General features: G+C 35.9%; 1 protein-coding gene across 1 annotated transcript; it reads left to right on the top strand.

Moving 5' to 3' along the window:
• On the top strand, window positions 1-20,750 carry LOC110446806 (mucin-12-like). Its single transcript, XM_021492118.1, has 4 exons — window positions 1-42; window positions 17,282-18,159; window positions 18,814-19,709; window positions 20,662-20,750. The coding sequence occupies exons 1-4, from the start codon at window positions 1-3 to the stop codon at window positions 20,748-20,750; spliced, it is 1,905 nt and encodes a 634-aa protein (XP_021347793.1).
• Window positions 20,751-22,087: the final 1,337 nt, after the last annotated feature.

Below are 22,087 nucleotides of genomic sequence, written 5' to 3'. Positions count from 1 at the left end.
ATGGGTTTGATCAGTAACAGTAGTGTCGGTTTACAAGACTTGGTAAGTTATAGCTGGATGTGGAGATTTTCGTTTTTTTGTCAACAAAAATAAAAGTGTTGTCTTTAATAAGGGCAGAACACAAGTGTCTCCCTAAGACTTGTATTTATCTGAAAAATCTTTACCAGTTGTTGAAAATATTACTCATGTTGGTGTTCTGTTAAATTTTAAATTTCGTTCACCAGATAGAACAGACATAGCTTGTAAAAAATTAATAAGAGGTACAATGGCTTTTATAAGGTCTGGTGCTCACTCTAGAACTCTCAGCCCATAAACTGTAGCCAAAATAATTTAGACAAAAGTTGTTTCCGTCTGCTTTATATGGGTGTGAATTTTGGCAACTATCTAAAACAGAAATAAATTGATCGTGAAAGGTTTGGTTTGGTTTGTTTTAGTTTTGTTTAACGTCCTATCAACAGCTATGGTTATTAAAGGACGGCCTGCCCTGTGTGCAAGATGCATGCGTGTAGTGTATGCGTGTGTGTTTTGGGAGGCTGCGATATGTTCGTGTTTGTCTCCTTGTGATAGCGCAGAACTAATGCCGACTTTAGAGTGCTACCTCACTGAAACATACTGCCGAAGACATCCAGCAGGACATCCAACCGGTCACATTATACTGACAACGGGCGAACCAGTCGTCCCACTCCTAACTTGCTAAGCGCTAAGCAGGAGTAGAAACTACCATTTTTACAGACTTTGGTATGTTTCGGCCAGGGGACAATGCCCAAAGCCTTCCTCAAAGGGGCGAACGCTCAACTAAAGGCAAAAAATGAGGCATTGTCAAGGGAGACATTAGTAAGAAGCAAGTTGGTTAGAAAGAAGAGAAAAGATGAGATCCCAAATTTAGTCACCTATTACGATCATACCATGGGAGCAGCAGGTACAATTATTACGCCACGCCCTACCTGCAGGTACAATCATTACGCCACGCCCTACCTGCAGGTACAATCATTACGTCACGCCCTACCAGCAGGTACAGTCATTACGCCACGCCCTACCAGCAGGTACAATCATTACGCCACGCCTTACCAGCAGGTACAATTATTACGCCACGCCCTACCAGCGGGTACAATTATTACGCCACGCCCTACCTGCAGGGAATTATCGTGAAATATTTTTAAGATTTCTGTGCTTCAAATGCAGTACCCTAATTACATTGTGCTAAAATTTTGATCATAGACGAACAGTATCTTTATCATTTATGTTTCATGCAGTATCCCTCTACATGATCGTAAGAGGCGACTAATGTCGGCCCCTGCAGATTCAGGGCTGGTTTCTTCTTTTAAGGGGACATTGGAGGCATTAGTAATATACCTGCTGCATCCCACTGCATGTGTATCGTAATAGACGATTAATGTGGGCCCCCTAGAATCGGAGTTTCTACGAAGAGGACACAGAAGAGATAAGAATTGATCTGCTGCAACACTTTGGATCTTTTTCGTTTCCTATCTCGCTGTCTTCGCTCTGTCTTCTTTCTGTTCTATTTAATGTCTTTTCCATTGCTGTTTCCCTGGCTAGGCACTCGTCCTCATTTGACCCTGAACAAACAAACAAACAAAACCCATTTTTGTTCACCGATTTTTTTTATATCAACTTAGTGAATCATTTTAAATTGATAGGACTTATACATGTAAAGAAGTTGATTTACTGACATTTATGTGTGATAATATGAAACTTATAGGACAGCTTTATGTGAGATATCAACATTCTACTGATGTAGTTCAACACACGGACAATACGGGTTTGATTGATGTACTCACCTCATGTAGCAATATGTAAATGTGTCCGAGTGAATAAATAAAATCTGAAAATCTGAAATCTGGTAAAACGCGTTTATAACGAAAAACAACGGACCAGAAAATATCGTCCTCTACAGAATCACACGATAATCCCGATACACAGAGAACTTTAGTCGTCTGGGCCTGTATCCACGAATGACGAAATACGCTTGAATGACGTGACCTTGTAAATATCTACAAGGGTATTTTGCATGAAAGCTCACCAAAGCTCCTCCGAATCACTGACAAAACGTGAAAATGTTCAGTATTGGATTATTGGAACAGGAAATTGGACCCGAGAACAGAATCTGTGTTGGAGCATGTGACGGTTTCATGGGGATGGGTAACGTTCTCTACAATACATCCAGTACAATTGAAGAAATATGCAGCAACATCACGCCAAAAAGCCCTAACAAACTTTCTTTTTACAGGTATTTTTCTGATCATGCATGTAACACCCGATTATAATGTATCTAACAAAACGAGAACACGAAATATCTGCACAGTGTTCTTGTGCAAAGTTATAGAACATTTAAGTAATATAATAATCTAGTAAGACACGTTGACACACATAATTTCATGTTAAATTTCAGAAGAAACGTAGTCGTTAAAAACGCATTTAGGGCATGATCATACCTAAACAAACAGAACAGTAAACTGCTTTTAATTTAGTTAAAACCTAAGATAGGGATGTGGAAAATGGCGTTTTATTGAATAGTAGAACTAACAATGTCGAACGTACAGAACGTGCTTGTTCCAAATTAAAGAGTGGCGTTATGTCCTTAATTCGTTCTGGAGCACATCCATGAGCTCTGAATCCTTTAACCACTGCAAAAATTGTAAAGTGTAAAGTATAAATATCCCTTAGCACTGTATGGGTGTGAATTGTGGCAGATGAAGCAAAATGAAATTTACATGTTAGAAAAAGCACAAAACTTCATTGTCAAATCAATCCAAGGTTTTAATTTAAGAACAAGAACAGATATGTGCACGTCCTTGATTGGTTGGTTTTCGGTAGAAGTATACATCAGCGTAAAGAAAATGTTATTTCTTGGAAGAATATGTACCATGAAAGTTGGCTGTTTAAAACGCGAAATCCTTATCAAGCGTCTATTCGAATTCAACCTGTCTCAATTTAATAGAGGTTTTGTTCCCGACATTGTTAATATTTTACAAAAACACAATTTGTATCATGTTATTGATGAATTTCTGAAGCAAACAAATGTCAATGGAAGCGTTTAGTCAATAACCATGTAAAAAACTATGAACAGTTTATAGGGACTTCTCTCGCTTCACTCTTTAACATAATAAGATACAACCGTATGCTATATGGAAACTTGCTTTACGTTTTCCACAATACAGTCTATGTTTTAAGAAAGTTGTTAAAATTTGTGTTGAAATGCGCGATAATGAAAATATATATTGGTGTCATTACTGTGGCTCTATGCACACAGATACTATTATGCATGGTGTACTCGAATGCTCACACACAGAGCTATTACTGTAAAAGCTATAGATTTCGTATTTTATCTTAATGTAATGTCTAATTACCATCTACTTCATGTTCTTCTTGGTGGTATTTTCAACTATGATTTATCTCCATATGAACTGGAAGGAATTTAGAATAAAATCCATTGTTATTATTACTAAAATTCTTCAACACAGTGGTTTTATGTAATTTATCCTTAGATAATTGAATGTTGTATACTGAGTGATATGTATGTGACTACCAACTAACAGTGTGTGTACTTCACGCTTCAACAATATTAATACATGAAATACATATATGTTGGTATTCATATTAGTAGGCAAGCATTTCCTACGCCTTTCCTGTTATGCCATTGCACAATTGGGCTGCATGATTAGTGCAACTTATTACCATTCATAATTTTGTTTGTAGTGCATGAATTAATCTTGTGATATGTTTTACTACAACTGTAATCATTGCATGGGTGCTCTGTTTTTTAAGTTAATAATTATATTGTATGTTGTGTATTTCACACCACTGTATGACTATATTGTATGACTTCGTGCAACGGGTTCTACTCAATGTATGATCGTATTGTAAGACTTATGTAACAGTCATACTGTCTATAATAATGATGTATAATTTATTGTGTGATGTTTGTAATACTGTTTATTACAATGTTGTATGATTGCTTAGTACGAGAAGTGTATTACTGTCTATATTATTATATGATAATGTAGTTTGAGGAGTGTAAATATGTCTATTATATCAATGTGTGATGTAATGTATGATGAGTGTTATACTGTCTATCATCATAATTATCACCGTATAATGACTGTAATAGTACCTAGTATGTCATTGTGTATTGTTTATTGTACTTTATGGTATGATGCGTGTACTATTATCATTCTCTTATGTGTGTGTCACTATGGAAGGGTGTGACCATGAGTGTGAATGCATTTTCTGCTCTTTCAATAGTGTATAGTGTTGAATTGTACGTGTATTGTTCGTTATTTCTGTAACTCTTCATTTTTGGAGGAAATAAAGGAAATAATAATTACAATAAGTTTATATAATAATCCTATTTTTTATGTGAATAACCCTAGCGACTAAACAACGACTGATCTGAGTACATGTTGACTAAATTAGATGATCTCACCACACGGGCTTTCTGAACAATGTTTACTTGCCGAAATATACACAATTGAAGTTCCAATCTAATCCCGATTCATCGGGCCGAAGATTAAACATAGGCGCATCGAGGGAAAGGTCGTGATTAAAAGCTTGTGTAGCTTTTTTTTTTCATCTTAAAAATATCAGATAAAAGCATAGTGGCATGTAAGATAAAAGATACAAGAATTTTACGTTGAATATAAGCTCTCGGGAGCTTGTAATAATATTAATAATAATAATAATAGATATGGACTCAAGGTCGACCAACATTATAGATATACAGGTGAAACGGCCAGGTATCACACCAAGCTCTAGCCAGGGAAAAAATAACATACTTCCAATTGGAAAAGAAGTATTTTCAAAATGAACCTGTAATTGTATTAAATAATTAAATTGGTATCGATATAAACGATCCAGTCTATGTATCAGTATAAATATACTACAGAAACTGTAGGTACTAGTGACCTATTTCCCCTTCTGTACGTATATAAACACTTCATTTATTTCAACAATCATGAAACAAGTTATTGCAACCTTTATCAATCACTCTCGCTGGCCTTTATGTTAGCTCGCGGGGGTCTTAATGTGGGAGGAAACCGGAGTACCCGGAGAAAACCCATGTGGTCAGGCAGGCGACCCGATTCCTTTTGATGTCAGATCGGGAAAGGAAACCCCTGCCGCCTTAGTAAAAGGCGACTGTGTTATCCACTGCGCCAACCGACCACCCTATCAAACACACAACACATTTATATCAGAGATCGTTAAGTCGTTTCTATGACGGAGGAGTATGCAGTAGCTATCTTTATCATTTATTTGTCGCCTTAATCGAATTTCGATAATTTTTTGGAGTTACATTTTTAACTTTCATGACCTCAGTCCGGCGTATTGAATCTTGATAGGTTTAGAGATGCATTTTACTTAAAATTCCAGACCTCCAGGACGTCAAATGGAATTTGATAGATTTAAACATAGACTTTTTTAACCCCCGGGCCTCCAGTACCGCTTATGAAATTAATTGATAAATGTCTGATCATATCACCAAATTAAATATTGCTGTCGTCTAATAGCAGCGCTCTAGTCTTTGTAACCGTACTGCCACGATACACTAAGTGTCATGTACGCTGTTTCCCCATTGTATCACCTCGTTATTGACACGATACACTAAGTGTCATGTACACTGTATCCCCATTGTATCACCTCGTTATTGACACGATACACTAAGTGTCATGTACACTGTATCCCCATTGTATCACCTCGTTATTGACACGATACACTAAGTGTCATGTACACTGTATCGCCATTGTATCACCTCGTTATTGACACGATACACTAAGTGTCATGTACACTGTATCGCCACTGTATCACCTCGTTACTGACACGATACACTTAGTGTCATGTACACTGTATCGCCACTGTATCACCTCGTTACTGACACGATACACTAAGTGTCATGTACATTGTATCACCTCGTATCTGGTTCCGTGTTGCTGTTTACACTATTAGTTAATCCTAGTTTAGATATATGCACGTCCAAGAGCCTGTATTATGGTTATATTACCATTTATTTAAACACACTAAAACGGTAAGTACTGTCGACTATGTGGACAAAACAGGGTCGAAAGTTTAGTGCAATCTGTTCCCGTTTCAAGGCAGGCTCTGAGTCATTTTGTCAACCTTTTACTTATATATTTAACCCATTTCAGATAGTAAATATCCTCACTCACCTAAACATTTAACCTATTACAGATAGTAAATATCCTCACTCACTTATACATTTAACCTATTACAGATAGTAAATATCCTCACTCACCTAAACATTTAACCTATTACAGATAGTAAATTCCCTCACTCACTTAAATATTTAACCTATTACAGATAGTAAATTCCATCACTCACTTAAACATTAAACCTATTAAAGATAGTAAATATCCTCACTAACTTAAACATTTAACCTATTACAGATAGTAAATTCCTTCATTCACTTAAACATTCAACCTATTGCACATAGTAAATTCCCTCACTCACTTAAATATTTAACCTATTACAGATAGTAAATTCCATCACTCACTTAAACATTAAACCTATTAAAGATAGTAAATTCTCTCACTCACTTATACATTTAACCTATTACAGATAGAATATTCCCTCACTCACTTAAATATTTAACCTACTACAGACAGTAAATTCCCTCACTCAATTAAATATTTAACCTTTTACAGACAGTAAATTCCCTCACTCACTTAAACATTAAATATATTACAGATAGTAAATTCCCTCACTCACTTAAATATTTAACCTATTACAGACAGTAAATTTCCTCACTCACTTAAATATACATAGGTGACTCTCAATTAAAAAAAAAAAGACCCAAGAAAACCTGTGAGTGTACTCCCTACTATATCAAAGGTATTTAAGAAATCATTACATGGCCAGTTAAGTGTATTTTCTAACAATATTTTCACCCTTTTCTGGCTGCTTTCCGACGGGGCTATGGGTGCCAGTCTTTCCTGCTGAGGCTCCGAGAGGATTCGCATGAGGTCTCGGACAGCCATCCGAGGCTTTCGATTGCATCCCTCATTCACTGTTACTGGGGAAGCTGCAAGCATATGCGCAGGACGAGTCAGCAGTTGAATATGTTAGTAGCTATCTCAGAAACAGACAGTAGAGGGTCAGGCTCGGCCCCATGGTCGGCAACTGGGAGTGGCTAAGAAAGGGGGTCCCCAAAGGTTCAATAGTTGGACCTCTAATTTTTAATATATTTCTAAATTACATTTCCACTGTTTTAAAATCTGGTTCTCTATGCAATTACGCAGATGACAAAACCCTGTCTTATATAAGAGATGGTACTCCCAACCTCAGAGAAATCTTAGAAAAGGAAAGGAAAGTTCTTGATCAATGGTTTTCAAACAAAGGCATGCAGGCCAACCCAGACAGATTTCACGCCATTGGTATAGGGAAGATATCAGCATCAAATTGCAGTAGAGAACAGTGTTAAGCTACAGGTATATGGGGAAGACATTGAGAGTGACTTTAAGTTTAACACTCACATATGAAATTTATGTAGAAAGGCCTCCATACAATTGAGTGTGCTTAAAAGAATTGGAAATAACCTTACAAAAATGGGCAAAGTCACTATTTTCAAATCCTTTATTTTATCTAATTTTAACTTTTGTCCTATCTCTTAGCATTTTTGCAATAAAAGGCAAAACTAGGAAGATGGAAAAAGTTCAAGACAGAACCCTGCATTTAATGGAAAAAATATGTTATTACCCCTGTTAAAGGCATTTAAATTAGAAATGACATACAGTTTTAACATGTTTGCAGGCTAAAGACAATGGCTAGCGAGGTTTACAAAAGTTAAAATAATATTGCACCTGATTTTCTAAGAGATCTTATAGATAAAAAAAACTAATTTTATATAATTTCAGAAAGACAGATATAGTAAAGATACCAAGGGTGAATAATACCACTACCTTTGGTTAGAAGTCTTTCCGCTTTGAAGCCGCCCAGGTGTGGAATAGTCTACCAAACGAGATACGACATGCAGAAAACTACAGAGAATGTTGTAGATTGTTGCACATCTGGAATGGTGAACTCCGCTAATTTTCTTTATGTTCCTGACTCAATTTTTAGTTGTAGTTTTCAGCTTTTCTGTTGCTTTTTTATCTTCAAACTGGTCATAAACTGTGATATCCTCTATGACTTAATGTGTTTAGTTGATTGTCATGGGTTTTATATCAGTGTCAATGCAACACGCCATTTCAAACCGCTATTTTTGTCATTGAGTGTTGTTTTTATTGTGTCGATAATTCTTATTTTGTGCTCTCTTTTAAGTCCATTTCAAAAAAATAGTATACAATGTATAAACATCAACCTATCTTATAAAACATTAGTGTATTTTATGTAGCTCACCTATATTTTATTCGTCAATGTAGGCCTATGTTTATTTGCATGTTGGTGTTGTTTTTTAATTATACCTGTATTTGTCGCAGAAATTGCTCTACTGAGCTAATGTTTAATGTTTGCATATTTATAGTATGCGACGTTACATACCTTGACAGACCAGACTGACTGTAACTACATCAAATCCACATTAAAAAAAATCCACTGAGTTTTTAAGAATGTAATCATTTCAAAGAGTTTTTTTAGGTTTAAATCCAATAACAGAGTCGACGAATCGACAAAACCCCCCATTAAAATCATAATCGTCCACTGTATAACTTTAAGTTAAGAAATACTAAATACAAGTGACATAAAAATTAGTTTGCAAAAAAATGTTTAAAGTTTAAAACAATTGGACTTTTTGTGAGTGGGTTGTAACTAAGAGTCATGTACACTTTTTGTGGGAGAAATAGTTTTACGGATCCAGTAACGAGTTGAGTTTGTGAATAGACTTACAAGTTTAAAAATCTCACCGTGCCGGTAATTAAGCGAGACACGCGAACTGTTTCATTGGTCGAATATAAGGGTAGCCATATTTAAGTTTGTATGTATTTAAGATTTGCTATCGGACAAACAAAACAATCTGTAAAAATTGTACAAAGACACGATGTTTACCGAGTCTTTAAATAACACTTTGAAAATTAACTAATAAGAGCTCGATAAACATCATGAGTATCACAACTGTCAAGTTCATTATCATAATATTCCGCTGAACGAACCGCGAAGGAGACTCGGAATAATGTGTGTAAATACCGCGAAGGAGACTTGGAATAGTGTGTGTAAATCTGTCAAATGCTGATTCTATGTGTTGACGAGCGATGTCGATAGATTGGTGAATTTTATTGATTAAAATAAAGTTTTTGAAATGTTAATATCAGAAAGAATAAGTTCAATTCTTGAATCATATATATTTCCATGTAGGCAGCAAGCAGCCTATCAGAAAGGTTTATGTAGTTTATGTACATCATTTGATTTACAGGAATGTATAAGATATAACTTAGAAAATGGTGATAATGTGCATGTTGGGTTTCTAGATAGCAATAAAGCTTTTGATACGGTATGGCACGCAGGCCTGCTATACGAACTTCATGAAATTGGCTTAAATTCTAAAGTATGGAAATTACTGAAAGGCGTATATAGTGGTGCCAAAAGTTGCGTTATTTTTAATGGATTACAATCCAGATGGGTACTCATGGAGAGAGGTATTTTACAAGGGAGCGCATTATCTGCAAAAATGTATTTAGTTTTTATTAATCGGTTGCTGAAATATATTGAACAGAGTGGCAAGGGATCTATGATCATCGACATTAGAGTTAATATACCCACTCAAGCTGATGATATATGCCTCGTAAGCAATAAATAAACTGATTTGGAATATACGCTAAGGATGTGTGAGGATTATAGTAAACAAAGGAGAGTTTTGTTTTCTACCACCAAAAGTAAGATTATGTATTTTAACAACAAAAACGTGATATTGTGCAACTAGTTTATATTTATATTAAAATATAATACCGGAAGTTGAAGATATTGTTCACGTTGGTATTATGTTAAACAATAAATTACAAACATATCAACGTACAATGCGTGCTTGTAGCAAATTAAAAAGTGGTACAATGAGTTTAATCAAGAGTGGTGCACATCCGAGTGCTTTAAATCCAGTTACTGCTGGAAAACTTATTAAACAAGTTGTAGATGCGTCAGCACTATCTGGTTATGAACTATGGATTTTATCAAAGAAAGAGTTACTTATGTTGAAAAGAGCGCAAAGATTTATTTTAAAATCAATTCAAGGTTTTAGCAACAGAACGCGTACTGATATGTGTTATGGATTGATTGGATGGACATCCATAGAAAGTTGTATAGATACAAGAAAATTGTTGTTTTTTGGAAGGTTTTTTTTTTTTAGATAAAACATACATTGTCATCATGCATATTTTTAAGAAGACTATGCGCATCAATGCTGAACAGATCTGTTGATCATTTTGGCATTTTAATTATATTTTGAGACTTTTTAAAAGTATAATCTTAATGATATGTTGAACAAGTATATGCAAACGAGTGTATTCCAATTAAAAGGGCAATGGAAGATAATTGTGAATACATCTGTGTTGTTGAAAGAGGAACATGAATAGAAAGAACGAATGTCAAATGATAGTGATTTTAACAGATGTGTGATAGTTCATAATATATTACAACCACATATACTATGGAAACTGGCAATGAAATTCCCGGAGTTTAAAGATTCGAAATTTTATGTTACGAAATAAATAGTTAAAGTTCGTACTGGTAAAGCCAAAGAGCTATGTCATAGATGTGGTATTATATTATTTACCAAGATATATTAGCTCATATTATATGAAAGTGTAGTTATAGTGAACACCTACGGGACAAGTTGTGGCGCTCTATCGCAAACATTAGTGATACTGGTATACACTCTCTCACAGATCATGAATTACTACACATTTTAATTGGCAGCAATTGATTAAAGAAATAAATGTATTAGACATTAGTGAATTTAGATTGCAATCATTAGCAGCTGTCGAAAATATGTACAAATTATACTACCGGTAGTGTGTAGATATAATATCACACTCTGATAAAGATTAATATAAATGAAAATTGATATAAATGTTTAATATGATATATACGTTTAAGTTGTAGTGCATTTGCATGTATTATCTCATCATGTATACACTTATTAATTATATTTATTGAATATATGACTTCAATGTAATTAAGTGGGTATATGTCATGTATGTTTTTTTGGTGCGTATGTGTATTTAATATGGTATTTTGTAATGTAAATATGTTTGCATTATTCTGTTTAAACGTAATCTTCAAATTTGAGGAAATAAAGAGAATAATAAAAATGACACAATTTTAGCACGCACAAAAGAACAGTCTAATTTAGATTAGCTAGGTCACCTTGCTTGAACACTGAGGTAGACACGAAAAAAACTTTCGTTACATTTTGCTTGGTAGAATATATTTAATTGACATATTTATTATTTACTCGGGATTCAAAAATGTTTGACAATTAATCAACTCATGATGCAAGCAGTCTTCGTTCATTTTTCCTCAAACATTTTTCACTCCCGTTACATATTCTACCATAATGCACGCAGATACGCTCATTATGTTTTTAGTTTGAAATTATGACGGATCCCGACTGTTAACGAACGGACACTTAAATAGTCAAATATGAATATATAAATACGACACTAGAAATGAGCAAAAATGGACCCGTTACATTCTTAAGAAAGGAAATTAATCATAAGTTATGCAATACACTCTACCAAAGCAACCCCAAAACAACAACCTTATTTCCCCTTTGTTAAGTGTTAAGGCCCCGTACATTCACTAGCAATGCTGGTTAATGACAGCAGTGGGGCCAGCTCCATGTATCAAGCTGTCAGATGTAGAAAAGTTGACAGGACCGAATATTACCACATATTTTAAAACAACGTGTTTTTCATTAAATACGATTTATATTTAGCAGCTTATGTGTTATTACTAACGTTTTGGTTTACTATTTACTATTTAAAAAGGCACAACGCTGTATAGCTCAGGTAAACGAAATGGATAAGTATTTATGCCAAAGGAAAATAGCTAGTATAGTGGTGTGAGTGATAGAATGCCGGAAGTGGAATCATCATCATCATCATCATCATCAGCATCATCAACATCTTCATCATCATCCATAAATCATCCGTACATCATCATCATCATCATGATCTCATCATCATCACTATATTCGTCCATATATCATCATCATCATCCATATATCATCCGTACATCATCATCATCATCATTTAGAGAGATTTAAAATGTTGTGAGAAAACTATTTGTTCGAGAGAAGGAGAGCGATAGAGAGCAAGAGAGAGAGGGGGAATGTAATAATGGAAACATGTATTATCGGAAAAAAATTAGAATAAGAGTATATAGTTGTGAGTTTGGCAATATATTTCAAGGCCAAGGGGAAAAAACAAAGAAGAGAAAACAAAAAACAAAAAAAAAGAGAAAAAAACACACCTTATAGAGCAACAAGTTTTCCCCACTTCTTCCATTCTTTTTCAAATCTTTCTTTAGCAATATCTCCTTTGCTAATTGCTATATATTTTTGCACATGATAGTGGTCTTTTATTGTGTTAATCAATGCATTTATATTCAAGGAGCTATGAAGACATCGCATTTTATAAATATAATGCTTAATAATGAAGAGTATTTCATTAGCAATCTTATTATGTTTTATATTTTGTGTAAGAAGTCCAAAAAAGTAGGATTCTTTATTGAAATTAAAAGGAATAGTAAGTGCATCTAATAGAATTTCAAAACTAAAAAGGAGATTTTGAACCTCTTGGCATTCCCACATGATATGTATAATAGTTTCAGTCTCAGAATTACAAAGTATACAGAGTGGAGATATAGCTAAACGAGTTTTAAATAAGAACGAGTTTGTTGTCAGAATATGGTTATTCACTCTATACCGACACCATTGAAGTTTTGTGTTTTTAGTTATAGCAAAGGGAAGTTTGAATATCTTATGCCAAGTGGAACTATTTAAATCAAAGATATCATTCCATTTGTTCTGTCCTGTTGGTACAATCTTGTTTTTTATAAGAATATTATAGAAGTGTTTGGAACCTCTAGGCTTTTTAATGAGTAATTCCATGTTTATAGGAATAATAGGGTATGTAACTTTTACATCAGGAAAGACTGGATTAGAATTTGATTTCTTTACTGCAGAGAGAACACTATGATAATGTAGAAAATTAGTCTGTATCTGATATTTTTGGGAGAATTCATGGAAAGTATAAAATGTACCAGAATTGTAATCCTTAACTAGGTCATTTATAATCATAACTCGTCTTTTATACCAGTCCTTTAATAAAATTGATTTTCTATCAATAGTAATTTCACGATTGTACCATATAGGGTTTTTAAGTGAACTTCACTTTTGTTTATATTTATTTCTTTTGCAGGATGCATATTGTTACAAGCTTTGAAAACATCAATCCAGAAACTATTTTTATAATTACTTTGACATACCTGTATATATTCAGTTCCACAGTTAGCCAACAAATCTTTATCTACATATGTTTTTAGAATTGTTCGCCACTTTGATGTACTTTGAAAAACTCTTCTGATCCAACCTACTTTGAGTGAATCTATAAAGGCCTTAATATTTACCATTTTAAGTCCACCATCAATGTAGTCCTGTGTTAAGATACCCCTTTTAACTTTATCTATTTTACTATTCCATAAAAACTCATATGTAAACAGTTAAGTTTAGAAAGATGTTTTTCATCTGGATTTGGCAGTGAGATAAACAGATGATTAAACTGTGAAATAAGTAATGACTTAATTATGTGGATTTTACCAATTGGAGTTAATATTCTTCTATTCCATGATCTGATGAGTGATTTAAGTTTTGTTAGTTTGTTATCAAAGTTCAACTTTGGTATCTTATGCAAGTTTACATGAAATTCAAAGAAGTGTGAAATGTTCTCTATCCCACTCTAAATTTAGTTCTGGAAGGAATTTCTCCGAGCTATACTTTTTGCTACCAATCCATACCACTTGAGTTTTTGAAATATTCATTTTTAATCCTGATATATTAGCATAAGAGTTAAGTTCTTAAATAGATTCTATTAGTGACCGTTCTGTGCCATCTAGTGCAAGTGATGCATCATCAGCATATTGAGACAAAAGTATCGGACAGTTATCAACATCAATACCCTTAATTTTATCATTTTGTCTTAATTTAATAGCCAAAATTTCTGCACATAGAATAAAGATATATGGTGCGATAGGATCACCTTGACGGCAACATCTTTTTATTGGAAAAAATGAAGATAAGTTCCCACCCTGATTAATAGTAGCACTGGCATTATTATGTAATATTTTAACCCAAGTGATTAAACTACTTCCAAAACCAAAAAATTGTAAGACTTTTTCAATAAATACCCAGGAGACCGAATCAAAAGCTTTTTCAAAGTCAATCATCAAAAACATACCTGGAATGTCATTTTCTTCTGTATATTGCATAACATCGTAAACAAGTCTAGTATTTCCCCCTATATAACGACCCTCTAGAAACCCGGTCTGATCTTTGTCAATTAATTTATCCAAAACTGTTTTAAGTCGATATGCTATAGTGCCAGAAAACAATGTTTAACAGTGATATTGGCCTCCAATTTTTGATGAAGTGTCTAGGTTTATCTCCCTTTGGAATACATGTAATAATGCCTTGTCGTTGCGAAATAGATAAAACACCAGTATTGTAACCCAAATTTATAGAACGAACAACAAAATTACCTAAATATTTCGAAAAACACTTATAAAACTCCGCTGTAAAACCATCTATTCCAGGACTTATATTATTTTTCATGTTTTTTAAAGTTTTCCCAGCTTCTTCTAAAGTGATTAAACCCTCAATCTTCTGTGAATCATGCATATTAATTTTATTGACACGATAAGGTTCTAAAAGTTCATTTAAATTAACATTTTCTAAGTTACTATCAGATTCATACAGTTTTCATAAAAATTGTGAACTTCTTGCAATATATCATCCTGGTTTGTAATCATTTTCCCATCATCTAATTGTTATTTTGGTATTATTTTTGAAGTAAAATTACTGTTTTCGAAATTGAAAAAATAATTGGTAGGCTTTTCCCCCTCTTCAATCCATTTAGCTCGATATCTAACAATGCTAACAATGATATAGTTTTCCCCCGAATTTGAATAACAAAGGTTTCAAGCAATAACTTGTCATCTATAGTGAACAGGAAATGCTATCTAGGTTTGATATGTTGTAAAGCGGAAGGCAGTATTGCATTTTTGTCTCAATAATACATTTTTTTTACCATGTCTAAATATTCTATATCTTGTAGAAGACTATTATTAAATTTCCATACCCCTTAACCAGCTATAAATTCGTGAAGTTTTAAAGATATTGTTGGAAAAGAATGGTCAGAACGATAACCAGATTCTATATTTGATTTGTTAGTACTTGACATTAAATTTTCAGATATGAGAAACAAATCTAAGCGTGCTTGCCTCAATGGATTACTTTTCCTCCAAGTATACCTTTTTACATCTTCATGTTGCTCTCGAAAAATATCTATTAATGCTAAATTATCAATGATTTCTAATACTTTATCTCTAGCTTTAGGATTATTAAGGTTTTTGTAATTTTGTCATAATCTAGTTTAGGATTCATTATTAAGTCCCCACAGATAATAATGTATTTATTTGCAAATTCTTCAATGGTTTCTGTTAGAATAGTATAAAACTCAGGGTCATCCTTATTTGGGCCATAAACATTAATAAGAGTAATTCTGAAAGTTTCAATTTCAATATCTAGGGCTAGGAAATTGCCTGAATTATCTTTCTTTTCCTTAAACGCTTTGAGTTCAAAATTATTTTTGAAAAGAATAACAACACCTCTTGCATTAGATTTGATTTAAACATATTTTATTTGCAAATATACAAAAGGGATCAGACACAAGTTTAAAAACTTATAATCCGTCTTTTCCCATAAAACATACATGATGAAATATACATATGACCGCAAATAACTAAGGTAAAATTTGCAAAATACATATCGTATTATATAGTGACTGTAGCCGCATGTCTGTATAAAATAAAATGCATGTCCATATAACAATAGAGTGTTACATATATATAATTCATAACAGCACGTAGTTCACCGATTCCTTCATCTCATCAAACAAGCCATGCCCGCAGAACGCTAAACAGGAAGTAAAGATCAGGGCACCGGAAGTAGTATTACTATAAGAAGCGATAGACTGAGAGGACATTCCGGAATTGTAATTCTGAGTAGGAGTAGGATTGTCTATTACACTGTGAGAAACATTAATTAAATGATAATCAGAATCAGAGAAACTGTTGTATGTTAGATTAATATATTTAAATATATTATCGTAATATAATATTGTTTGACTTTTTGTATATTGTGCTATCTTACTAAAATACCATGCCGAAGGCACCAATCACAACATTCCGCCCGGTCACATTATACTGACAACGGGTGAACCATTCCCCTAAATGCTTAACGTTAAGCAGGGAATAACAACTACCATTTTTAAGGACTTTGGTATGTCCCGGCCTGGGGACAGAACCATTGTCTTCCTCCCCCCGACGAACGCTCAACATTATGGCCAAAAGTGAGGTGTTGCCAAGGAAGGAAGGTAGTTGGAGGAAGGAAGAAAGATAAGATCCCTAATATTGCGATGGGTGCAGCAGATTTATTTATAGTAAATAAACACATTAACTCAGATCTCTCCCTAGTTGCTTTCCCATTTGATTGCCTATAGGGTTTTCTTTTGATCCTAAAATTCAAATCTTTGTCTCTTTTATCGCTGATGATTTTGTCCACTGTTCAACAGATCAATAAAGAATTTAAAAAGTATACAATTAAAACGACAATATAATCAGATGTGACCGATATTTTATATCAGGTGACCAAGTAAACACTGACATTTTCTTTTTGAAGTCTCTATTCTGTTAAGCGTCTCTTGGCGTTGTTAATTTATTCTATCTTTGTTTATCGTTTGCCAGTATAGAACACCCGATACAGCCCCCGTTCTCCGTGTGTCACTTTGATATAGGAGTACCTGTATCCCACACCGGGTTTAGTTGTACTCGTATTTCACACGGTATCGCGTAGAAGATGTACCGGCAACGTACATATAGTATGAATTGTTTGTTAACGCTTGATACAGATGTATATTAGTGTATACACACTAGTGTCTGTAAACTGTATTTATAATTCGAATTGTCTGTATCTAAGGCTAAAACCTGCATCTATGAAATGGATGCTTGTTTTACTTTCATAACAATAACTGGTCAGCGGTAGGCCTCCAAACACAGTCCGGCCGATCTACCTCGTCAGCGGTGGGCCTCTGACCAAAGTCCGGCCAATCTACCTCGTCAGCGGTGGGCCTCTGCCCAAAGTTTGGCCAATCTACCTCGTCAGCGGTGGGCCTCCAAACACAGTCCGGCCGATCTACCTCGTCAGCGGTGGGCCTCTGACCAAAGTCCGGCCAATCTACCTTGTCAGCGGTGGGCCTCTGACCAAAGTCCGGCCAATCTACCTCGTCAGCGGTGGGCCTCCAAACACAGTCCGGCCGAGCTACCTCGTCAGCGGTGGGCCTCCGACCTCAGTCCGGACGCTCCACCCGGTCAGCGGTGTGCCTCCGACCACAGTCCGGCCGATCTAGCTAGTCAGCTGTGGGCCTCCGAACACAGTCCGGCCGCTTTGCCTGATCAGCTGTGGGCCTCCGAACACAGTCCGGCCTCTATTACTGGTCAGCGTCGGACCTCCGACCACAGTTCGGCTGCTCTACCTGGTCAGCGTCGGGCCTCTGACCACAGTCCGGCCGCTCTACCTAGTCAGCTGTTGGCCTCCGAACACAGTCGGGCCGCTCTACCTGGTCAGCGGTGGGTCTCCGACCATATTCCGGCCGCTCTACCTGGTCAGCGGTGGACATCAGACCACAGTGCGGCCGCTCTACTTGGACAGCGGTGGGCCTCCGTCTTCAGTCTGTCCGCACTACCTGGTCAGCGGTGGACCTCAGACCACAGTGCGGCCGCTCTACTTGGACAGCGGTGGGCCTCCGTCTTCAGTCTGTCCGCACTACCTGGTCAGCGGTGGACCTCAGACCACAGTGCGGCCGCTCTACTTGGACAGCGGTGGGTCTCCGACTTCAGTCTGTCCGCTCTACCTGGTCAGCGGTGGGTCTCCGACCATATTTCGGCCTCTCTACCTCGTCAGTGGTGAGCCTCCGACCACAGTCCGGCCGCTCTACCTGGTCAGCGGTGGACATCAGACCACAGTGCGGCCGCTCTACTTGGACAGCGGTGGGTCTCCGACTTCAGTCTGTCCAGACTACCTGGTCAGCGGTGGGTCTCCGACTTCAGTCTGTCCGCACTACCTGGTCAGCGGTGGACATCAGACCACAGTGCGGCCGCTCTACATGGACAGCGGTGGGCCTCCGACCACAGTCCGGCCTCTCCTAATGGTCCGCGGTCCTTACCCAGCTGAACTACACGACATTTTGATCTGTAAAGTTTTGTAATGATCGTGAATTGTGTCCTCTCATTAGCATTAGCTGTCATGTTCACGCCCACCTCCCAATCTACTCAACTGTAGGCACATGTAAGACTGTTAGGATGATGAAGTTATTTAAAAGCAAAAATCGACAGCGTTATTTGAATATCAAAATATATTATATTCGCAAGGTTACTGCCTTATGTATACGGTCAATATGGTAAGCTATAGAGTACCTGCTAAAATTATACTGGTATTTGTGACGTCATCAATTAGATGAAGGTACCAGGCCCTTCCTCCTTGTATCTACTCAAAGTAAAATCCACTAACCCTAATAGAGCTCATAAGTTTTCCACTAACCCGAGTACAGTTCACAAGTCTTCCACTAACCCGAGTACAGCTAACAAGACTTTCACTAACCCTAGTACAGCTAACAAGACTTTCACTAACCCGAGTACAGCTCACAAGTCTTCCACTAACCCTAGTACAGCTCACAAGTCTTCCACTAACCCGAGTACAGTTCACAAGTCTTCCACTAACCCGAGTTCAGCTAACAAGACTTTCACTAACCCAAGAACAGCTAACAAGACTCTCACTAACACTAGTACAGCTCAGAAGTCTTCCACTAACCCTAGTACAGCTCACAAGTCTTCCACTCACACTAGTACAGCTTACAAGTCTTCCACTAAGCCTAGTACAGCTAACAAGTCTTCGATTAACCCTAGTACAGTTCACAAGACTTTCCCTAACCCTAGTACAGCTAACAAGACTTTCACTAACCCAAGTACAGCTCACAAGTCTTCCACTAACCTTAGTACAGCTCACAAGTCTTCCACTAACCCGAGTACAGTTCACAAGTCTTCCACTAACCCGAGTACAGCTAACAAGACTTTCACTAACCCAAGAACAGCTAACAAGACTCTCACTAACACTAGTACAGCTCACAAGTCTTCCACTAACCCTAGTACAGCTCACAAGTCTTCCACTCACACTAGTACAGCTAACAAGTCTTCCACTAAGCCTAGTACAGCTAACAAGTCTTCGATTAACCCTAGTACAGTTCACAAGACTTCCACTAACCCTAGTACAGGTCACAATTCTTCCACTAACCCGAGTACAGTTCACAAGTCTTCCACTAACCCGAGTACAGCTAACAAGACTTTCACTAGCCCGAGAACAGCTTACAAGACTCTCACTCACACTAGTACAGCTAACAAGTCTTCCACTAAGTCTAGTACAGCTAACAAGTCTTCGATTAACCCTATACAGTTCACAAGACTTCCACTAACACTAGTACAGCTCACAAGTCTTCCACTAACCCGAGTACAGTTCACAAGTCTTCCACTAACACTAGTACAGCTAACAAGACTTTCACTAACACTAGTACAATTCACTAGACTTCCACTAACCCGAGTACAGCTAACAAGACTTTCACTAACCCGAGAACAGCTAACAAGACTTTTTTCATTTCAGAATATTTATTGTTCAGATCTTAGATACAAAGGAATTGGGCAACAGGCAAAGCCTATGAGCGCCCTCTCCTTACAGTTATAAACAGTTTACACACATCATATTGAATTGAAGTAATGATAAAACATTTATATTATGTACATGAATATTGATATTTGCATGTCATTATTAATTTTTTGGATAATTGTTGTACAAAAACTAGATTTTACAAAAAAATGGCAATTAAAATGATGCTGGTGGACAGAGCACATAGTAAAAGTATGTACTGGTATCATTCCACACAGCAAAGTCATGAGATAAACAAGTAAGTGTAATCTAGTTAAAGCGTCTTGTATCTTTAACGAATCTCTTAACCATCTCCAAGATACTTATGTTCATATTGATATCAAGTCTTTGACATCCATAAAGAAAAGTCTGGGTATTTAATGGAATAATGTCATTAAAAGCAGAAATGGAGTTCAGGAGAATTTGCCTTTGATTAGTATACAGAGTACAATGGAAGAAGAAGTGATCACAGTCCTCAACAGGAGAACTACATAAGCAGGCAGGGGTATCAATTAGGTGAGATTCAAATAGATCTGAATTCAGGTTACTGGCACAGTTTCTAAGTTGACATAAGGTAATATTAAATTTTCGATCACCATTGTATTTAAAAATATCAGTACATTGGGGTTGAGAATCCATTTCATCTGAGTGTAAAAAATCTCTTTTTATAGATCCAATGGATGTCATTGTGGGATACAGGCAAGTTGGATTATTCCATTCAGACATCAGTTTCGGGAAAAAACTGGCATTATATAACTGAGTTCTTGGTATAGGAACATCAAAAATTCTATTGTGGCGAAGATGATAATTGTCAGTATTATCATTAATGTACGGTTGAATTATATCATAGACATGAGAGGGACATTTCCTATTATATATTTTATAAAAAGTAATATTTTGATGCAAATGTCTTCTTCTATTAAGTGTTATAAAACCAGATTCTCTATATAAGATAGCATGACTTGTTCCACGTCTTAACCCTAAGATAATACGTGCTGCTTCTAGTTGGATAGACTCCAAGACACTGCATTCATTCTGCGTGCAGTTTGCCCATATAATATTTGCATATTCCAGAATTGGACGTATAAATGTGATATATATAGTTTCGAGTGATTTTCTATCAATTTTGTATTTCAACATTCTAAGTATATTAATTCTTTTATAAGCTTTTTCGTATATATAGTTTATGTGGTTAGACCAATTAGCCTTGCTGTTGAAAAACAAACCTAGGTGTTTATGATTAGAAACATTAATAATTGATGATTCATCAAAATATAGGTTAGGATGCAGTGTCTCAGAGTCAACCCGCCTCGAGAAGAGCAGGGCTACAGTTTTATCTGGATTAAAGATAATTCCCCATGTTCTAGCCCAGATTGAAATTTTCCTCAGATCATCATTTAATATATTAGCACATTCTTGCCTGTCTCCCTCAATGAGACCATATAAGGAGGTATCATCAGCAAATAGTTTGAAGTTTGAGGCCAATTCATCACCAATATCATTAATATATAGTAAAAACAAAAAAGGACCAAGGACTGAACCTTGGGGTACCCCTGCCTGTAATGTTTTCCAGTTAGACTTATACCCATCTATGACCACTCTCTGTTGCCTATCATGAAGGTATGATGTAAACCATTCTAACATATTATTACATATACCATATTTTTTTAGTTTATAAATTAGACCGTCATGCCAAACTCTGTCAAAGGCTTTGCTAATATCACAGAAAATCATTCTGGCCTCTTTGCCTTTGTCTAAATGTTTTACAATTTCATCGTATATAATTAATAGCTGATACACTGTGGAATCCTTAGGTAAAAAGCCTGACTGATTCTTAGAAATAATGTTATATCTTGAGAGGTAATTGAACATATACTTAAAAACATTTTTTTCAAATAGCTTGCTAAATATAGGGGTAACAGATATTGGTCTATAGTTGGATGGATCACTTTTATCTCCCTTGCCCTTATAAATTGGGGTAACATGAGCATTTTTCCATCTATTTGGTAGCTTTCCGGTAGAAATAGATTTGTTGAATAAGAGATAGAGTGGTTTCACAAGAGATTGGGAAACCCCTTTTATGAATTTTGGAGGGAT

This window comes from Mizuhopecten yessoensis, unplaced genomic scaffold (genome assembly GCF_002113885.1).
Source record: "Mizuhopecten yessoensis strain PY_sf001 unplaced genomic scaffold, ASM211388v2 scaffold3007, whole genome shotgun sequence".
Lineage (NCBI taxonomy): Eukaryota > Metazoa > Mollusca > Bivalvia > Pectinida > Pectinidae > Mizuhopecten > Mizuhopecten yessoensis.
The sequence above is the reverse complement of the archived record's forward strand: the minus strand, read 5'-3'. Positions and strand labels throughout refer to the sequence as shown.